The 6,947-nt window shown below is 43.6% G+C and overlaps 1 protein-coding gene across 1 annotated transcript in view; it reads left to right on the plus strand.

The window, feature by feature from the left end:
* The window catches only part of COPE (coat protein complex I subunit epsilon), a gene marked incomplete at its 5' end in the record, with an annotated part of 5,907 nt that extends 1,425 nt beyond the window's left edge, over nt 1–4,482 (plus strand). The window contains 7 exon segments of the mRNA XM_010171055.1: nt 1–83; nt 731–784; nt 1,268–1,349; nt 2,373–2,528; nt 2,949–3,017; nt 3,518–3,592; nt 4,138–4,482. The exon segment at nt 1–83 is cut by the window's left edge and continues 18 nt beyond it. Of these exon segments, the coding sequence (XP_010169357.1) occupies nt 1–83; nt 731–784; nt 1,268–1,349; nt 2,373–2,528; nt 2,949–3,017; nt 3,518–3,592; nt 4,138–4,185 (567 nt within the window).
* Between the last annotated feature and the right edge of the window lie 2,465 nt (nt 4,483–6,947).

The raw sequence follows: 6,947 nt of genomic DNA on the forward strand, positions 1-6,947 counted from the left end.
CTGATGGCTGCTTCCATCTATTTCCACGACAAAAACCCTGACGCGGCTCTGCGTGCTCTGCATCAAGGGGAGAGCTTGGAATGGTAAGTGGGACTCACCCTGGCAGCACGGAGGCGTGTGTGAGCAAAGCCTCCCTCTCATCTAGAGGGAGAGGTGCTGTAAAAACACCTGAGGTCTGGCTTGTCTCTAAAAAACCTTGAAACCTTTGGGAAACTGCTTTGAGGTTTGTCTTGTAAGTCACAGAATCACAGAGTGTCAGGGATTGGAAGGGACCTCAAAAGATCATCCAGTCCAACCCCCTGCCAGAGCAGGAACCTCAATGAGATCACACAGGAAGGTGTCCAGGCAGGTTTTGAATGTCTCCAGAGAAGGAGACTCCACACCCTCCCTGGGCAGCCTGTCCCAGGGCTCTGTCGTCAATGATTTGGTGCTCGTCCTGCTGTCGCTCCCCTGGGAAACTTCAGAACCTGGTTTATTGATTCACGTGTGTCCAGAATGAAATGAAATCAGCGTTGTGTCAGTGCAGCGAGGGAGCACTTGGAAGCTTGGAGCAAGTTTCCCTGTTCCAGGTCCTGCTCTGGGAGCTGCTGGCTCTGTGTGTTCCCTGCAGCTGGGAGGTTTGTCCCTGGGCACTATCAGTCCATGTCTCTGCTCAGCAGCAGCCTCCCAGGGAGCAGGAAAACCTTGTTCACTGCTCTTGTGAAAATCACTTTGCTCTTGTTCGTTGCAGCATGGCCATGATGATACAGATTCTCCTGAAGCTTGACAGGCTTGATCTGGCCCGGTAGGTTTGTTCCTCTTTGCTTCTTCATGGTGTTTTTGTGGGTTGGGCCTGGATAAGAGAATTTTCATCACCCAGCCTCCCCCAAAGTGCAGCATTTTAAACCTGCAGTGGACAGAACAACTTGTGGGCACACTGCAAAACATTTTTATTCTTCAATTTGCAAAAGCTGTGGAGATAATAGAACTGGGTACAGCTACAGGAAAAGATGGACCCCTGGGTTTATTCTCACCTGCAGCAGGATGTGGTTTGAATCTCTAGTCCTGGATTTCTGACTGCCCATGGGGAAGTAAAACAGAGAGAGACCTTTCACAGATTGTTTCAGTAAAATATTAAGAGGTGTTTGTGCCACATTCCCACCTTGCTGTGGCTGTTGTGCTGCAGTGATGGAAGAGCTGCAAGAAGAAACAACAACCTTTTGTTTATATCTTAAAGAAGTGCAGGAGATGCCTTGTCTTAATGTGACTCCCACTTTTGCTTCTGCAGCAAGGAACTTAAGAAAATGCAGGAGCAAGATGAGGATGCAACTCTGACTCAGCTGGCAACTGCCTGGGTGAACCTGGCCATAGTGAGTATCTTAAATGAGGATCCCCAGCGTACAGCATCTGAGGAACACCACTCCATGTCTTGTTCCTGATTGCTCTTTTCACATCATGCTTTCAGAAAAGCACACAGGGTTTTGTTGGGTTTTGGGTTTGGTTTTTTTTCCTTTCCTTCAAGTACACAGAAAATGTTTGTAACTGGCTTCAGAAACTAACTGGCTGTTTTGATTGTTGACCTCTCATCTCTGCTCCTTAACCTTCAGCTGGCAGAGGGAAGAGCTAAACCACACGTAAATAATTCACAGACCATTATAATATCATGGAAAGCTGCAGTGTTGTTAGCAGCTAGACTTTGCAATTATAAAACTCCAAGAAAAAAAATTGAATTCTCTGCTTAGAGCATGTTTGTGAATCAGATGAAAACACACACTGTCAGTCCACATAATCAAGTGATTGAAAAGAAGTAGTCTCCTAAAATTCGGTGAAGTCCAGGGTGATACATGCAATAAGCTGTTGTGCTATTTAGACTTCTTTTTTTTCTGCATTCATTTGGGTTTTTTTAATTAAATCTCTCACATAGCCTTTGCCTTACAATGAATTTTCTTTAGGATCTCAGTTTCCACAATGAATTCCACCTCTAATTGGTGGAAGATGCTGCGTGTAGAACCTTTCTGAAGCTGGAACTTTTTGAAAAGCCAGGTGTCCATATGTGTTTAATTCTAAAAACCTCATTTCATAATTTCATTACATCAAACCTTGAAGTGGTTCTTTTGAAGTGGATTTTTTTTTTCTTTTTGAATGGAAACCTGGATCTTTTGACTATTTAAATAGTTCTTAATATTTTTGCATTTCTTTCATCTACAGGCTGGAAGTGATGTGTTGTGGTACAGGAGATCACATGAATGCCAACAGCTCTTAGCATTGGTTCTTGCACATTTTATACCTGTAACACTAGTAATTAACTTTGTAGCTGTGATTCATGACAAGAATCTACAGGCTTCTTGGCAATATGTAGTCAAACTGGGGGTATTTGTCTTCTGCCTTTGCAGGGTGGTGAGAAGTTACAAGATGCCTATTACATCTTCCAAGAGATGGCAGACAAATGCTCCTCCACCCTCCTCCTACTTAACGGCCAGGCAGCCTGCTACATGGCTCAGGGCAAGTGGGACGATGCGGAGGGGGTGCTGCAGGAGGCACTGGACAAGGTACTGTCTGGTTTTGCCAGGCAGGTTTGTTCTCAGGGGGATACAGAGCAAAACAGCAAGAACTTTCCCTGCTAAACTTGATGAAAATAGCAATATATTGATGTATATTGCTAAGGGTGGTTGCTGTTAATACCTGCTTTTTCTCCTCTGCCTCTTTTTTTTCTCCTTCTCCTCTGCCTCTTTTTTTTCTCCTTCTCCTCTGCCTCTTTTTTTTCTCCTTCTCCTCTGCCTCTTTTTTTCTCCTTCTCCTCTGCCTCTTTTTTTTCTCCCCCTCTGCCTCTTTTTTTCTCCCCCTCTGCCTTTTCTAGTAAAGCACGAGATGGGTTTGGCAGAACTTGTTCTTGCAGAACTCTGCTGGTCGTTACACTTAGTCACAGTAGAGGTAGATCAGATAGATGAGGTGATTGCTCTTTATTTCAGGACAGTAGCCATCCTGAGACCCTGATCAACTTGGTTGTCCTCTCGCAGCACTTGGGCAAAGCACCAGAGGTGAGGCTTATTTTATGGTACTCAACAAGCAGATGTGATCAACCTGTTCCTGCTGCAGGGGGCAGGTTGTGTGTTCCCAGTGCACATGGTAACTTTGCTTGGGCTTTGCAGTTTTCTGTGTTCTCATCAGGTTTGACATGAACAAAATGGGATAGTTCTGGGTTGTGAGGAGCTCGTGTCTTCGATACTCAATAAAGTGTTTGTGGAAATACAGCTGTTGTAGACAATGGTACACGCTTGAGCAGGAGGCCTGGGTGGAAAAAGAAATCTCTTGAGTTCTGAGTTCAGTTCTCACTGATTGTTTTCTTGAACCCGTTATTTAGGGTCTAATTTTTAAGTGCAGCTCTTCCTGGTTTTAATTGGGGCTGCTAATATTGAAGATACTGAGAAAATCAAGTCTTTACTCACTGTGAAGAAACACATTGAAGTGTGATATTTTAAACTCTTGGCTTCTCCTGATGTTATCTCAATATTTAAATTGATCTGTCTCATCCCATCAGGTTACAAATCGCTATTTGTCCCAGTTGAAAGATGCTCATAAAAATCATCCGTTCATAAAGGAGTATCAGGCAAAGGTACTAATTAATTACTTTCTCACATAAAACTGAATTTATTGTGCCTCACCAGTGTCTGACGGGGCGAGTGGATTCTTTACCAGTAAAAATGACTGCAGTTCTGAGGTGGCAGGTCCATGTTCTTCCTCTGTCACATCACTCAGCAGCACATTCTCTAGCCCTTGTGAGGGATGTTGGGAAACACAAGCTGGGTGTTAACAAAGGAGGGACGTACCTGAACCTGGTGACATCTTGAATAGCTCTGCCAATACAGCTTCTTAATCTGAGTCAGAAGCTTGTTACTGTCTGGCACTGTGCTTAAATTGAGGAACCATCCTTCTGGCAGAGAGAATTTGGGGAGGGGAAAAGAAGGGTAAAAAGAATAATGAAGGGAAAATGGAATAAATTGAAAAAAAGTTGAGAGCTGATACAGATGATCTTGCTTCTTAGGATTCTTTTTGCCATGGTGAGCTGTGATAGTGGTGTTTCTTCAGCTCATTCAGGTTTTCTTAAATTTTTGGTAAAGTTTAAGATTTGTTCATTTGATTTTTGTTTCTGATTTGAAGGAGAATGACTTTGACCGGCTCACCATGCAGTATGCCCCCAGCGCCTGAGGAGAAGGGAAGGAGCCTGCGGATTTGCTCTGTGGTACCTTGGGAACTGGGGTTAAAACACAAAACCTCTCTGGGAACACGGAAAAATACCATCTGCAACTCAGTCTGGCTTAACTCACTGTGGCAGGGTCCTGCAAGCCTGTGCTAAACCTGTATAAAACATGTAGCTACTTGGATTTGGTGGCTGAAAAACCTGTGATCTGGCTTACCTGGGTCCTGAACTCTGTTTAAAATACAGTGCAAATCAAGAGTATGCAACACTGTACCTTAAACATTCCTAATAAAGCCTTTTCTGGATCTGTGTGCCCCTTAATTTCTGGAATTCAAGTAATTCCCCTTTGGGACTGAGCCCTGTCATCTGTCCTGAGGGTACTCTGTGGGAAGAGGATGATGAAGGTTAATTTCAAGCATCAGCATTCAGTACACGGGTGAATCCTGAGTTACGGATGTTCTTTCAGTCTGACTGATGACTTCTCCTTTAACTTCAGCAGCCTCTGGAAGAAGCACACGCAGCTGTAGCGGGGTGTTACTGCTGCTGAGAGGGGAAAGCTTCCCTAAAATAAAAATAATCCGATTTGTAATAGGCTCAACCTTAATCTTAAGTTGGTAAAATGCAGTAGCTCATGTCCTGGAGCCAGGAAAGTACATCCTGCAGCGCGTGTGGAAGCACGTTTGTCACCAGTCACTTGTTGAACCTGATGTGTCGTGGAACAGAACGTGATCCAACACGATGTGCTCATGCTTTTCTGTAGCCTCGGACTCCTCTTTAGCATTTCAGACCCCAGTGTGTTGAGTGATTGTCATAGCAGAGGTGCAAAGAGCAGATGTCCAAGTGGAACCCTCAGCTGGGACCTCCTGAACTCTTAATATTCAAATTATCTTTTGGGTTGCATTTGAGGAGGGGGAGAAGAGGGGGGTTTATACTACACTGTAAATGTGTTTAACTGACGTTTCCTTTGTGCCCACCTCGGCCCTGGTTGCTCTGAAAGGGCTCATTGTCTCATTCCTTGGCTTGTTTAGCTAGCAGCTATTTTCAATGAGGGGTTATTCATGGTCCAGTCTTGGCTGAATGTTTCCTTTGTGGAGCTGTCGGAGGGAGATGTGAAAGGGGTTTGTGTGTTCAGGGGCGGCCGTTACCCACTTGATGGGCCATGATAAATTGACTTAAAAATGTAAACAATAAAAGCAAGTGGCATAGCAGGAGCCAGCGCTGTCAACGTGAGAATAGGGGACAATGTTGTTCAGATCTCTGAGACGAGTGAGTTTGTGTTTTCTCATTGCTACCCCAAACCAATTAAAGAGGTTGCAGAGACCTTGAAGGCAGCGTGGCTGTGGTCAGAGGAACGACTTTAAATGACATAAAAAAACTCATTCATATTTTGCCTTTTTCTTTCCCTGTCTCAGGCTGGTTTGAGTTACAGTTGCACGAGTTCCTGTGATGATGATGATGATGATGATGATTCTCCCTCTCTAGGATCCCACAGCTGTGATTTATCCAATAATTTTGGTGTATTAGGACACAGCTGAACTCCATTTACTCCTCCATGGCTGAAACCATGAAGCAACAAATACTCCCGTGTTGCTGCAGCACCCTTGGCTGAGGTTCCTGTTGTGCTTTACCATGAGACAGCTGAAGTGTTGGTGTTTGAGGAGAATCTTCATCTTAAACTCACGCTTCTCCTAGCAAACCAAACATCTGACTGTCTGTACATGACTCTGGATGTATTGCTTTTAATTTTAAACATCCCCATAAGGAGATCTCTGTTCTATGAATCAGCAGCTAGCTGCAGCACAAGCTGCCTGCCCTCTGGAGAAGGCATTCAGTCAAATCCTTCATCAGGGGGTGACCTTTGGGGGTGTGTGTTTGCATTTTCCAGGTGCATCTCGTTATTCTAGAGCCTTCTAAACTGCAACAGGTGCCCAATCAGGAAACACCTGATTGCATCCCACTGAAATGCTTTGTGAGGAAGGGACCAGGCTGCTGCTGCTGCTTGGAGGCTTTTACTGAGAGGTATGGAAAAAAGAATGATCTGGAGAAATGTCTGGGTATCAAATATTAAAAAAAAATGTTAAAAGGGTGATTGTTTAGTTGGGTGTTTTAGATGCAGAGAACTGTTGGAGCTCTGTGGTGATGGACAGCGTTACCAAGGCTCTGTGAGTAACTTCCAGCCCCCAGGCACAGCATTTTCCCAATGTTCTATCATCAATTCTCATCTCCTGATACCAAAATATTAGTATTTGTCTCAAATTTTTACTACTGGAGGGACTCTGACTTGTTGTCACAGCTCATTGTTTAACAGAGCAGTTGTGTTGGGGTTGTTTTGTGGGTTTGTTGGGGTTTGTTTGTTTGTTTATTGGTGGTGGGGGGGGTGTGTATGTGTGTAAGAAATTGGGATATAACTTAAATCAGCGAAGAAACCAGAAATGGTTCTGGATGCCATTTCAGTTTCTTTTCCTCTTTAAAACAAATATGGTTATAGATAGTATTTGGTTATCAAAAGTTGAGGAAATCCATATTTACTGTGGAATATTCATAATACTGTGGAAATTCAGCATTTCTCCCTTTAATTTCTTTCTTTCTAGAACTGAAAAGCAAAATATACTTTTAATTTATTTTAATTTTGTTTGCCCCCCTCGTTTTCAACTGGATGGTCATTAGGCTGATTTGTTTTCCCAAGGGGACTGATAATTAATATGGCCTGAGATTGAAGATTCCTTGTAACTTGAAAACAGGTGATGATCTATAGAGCTGTAGGTGATGT

The sequence above is a fragment of the Antrostomus carolinensis genome, unplaced genomic scaffold (assembly GCF_000700745.2).
Source record: "Antrostomus carolinensis isolate BGI_N321 unplaced genomic scaffold, ASM70074v2 scaffold49776, whole genome shotgun sequence".
Taxonomy (NCBI): domain Eukaryota; kingdom Metazoa; phylum Chordata; class Aves; order Caprimulgiformes; family Caprimulgidae; genus Antrostomus; species Antrostomus carolinensis.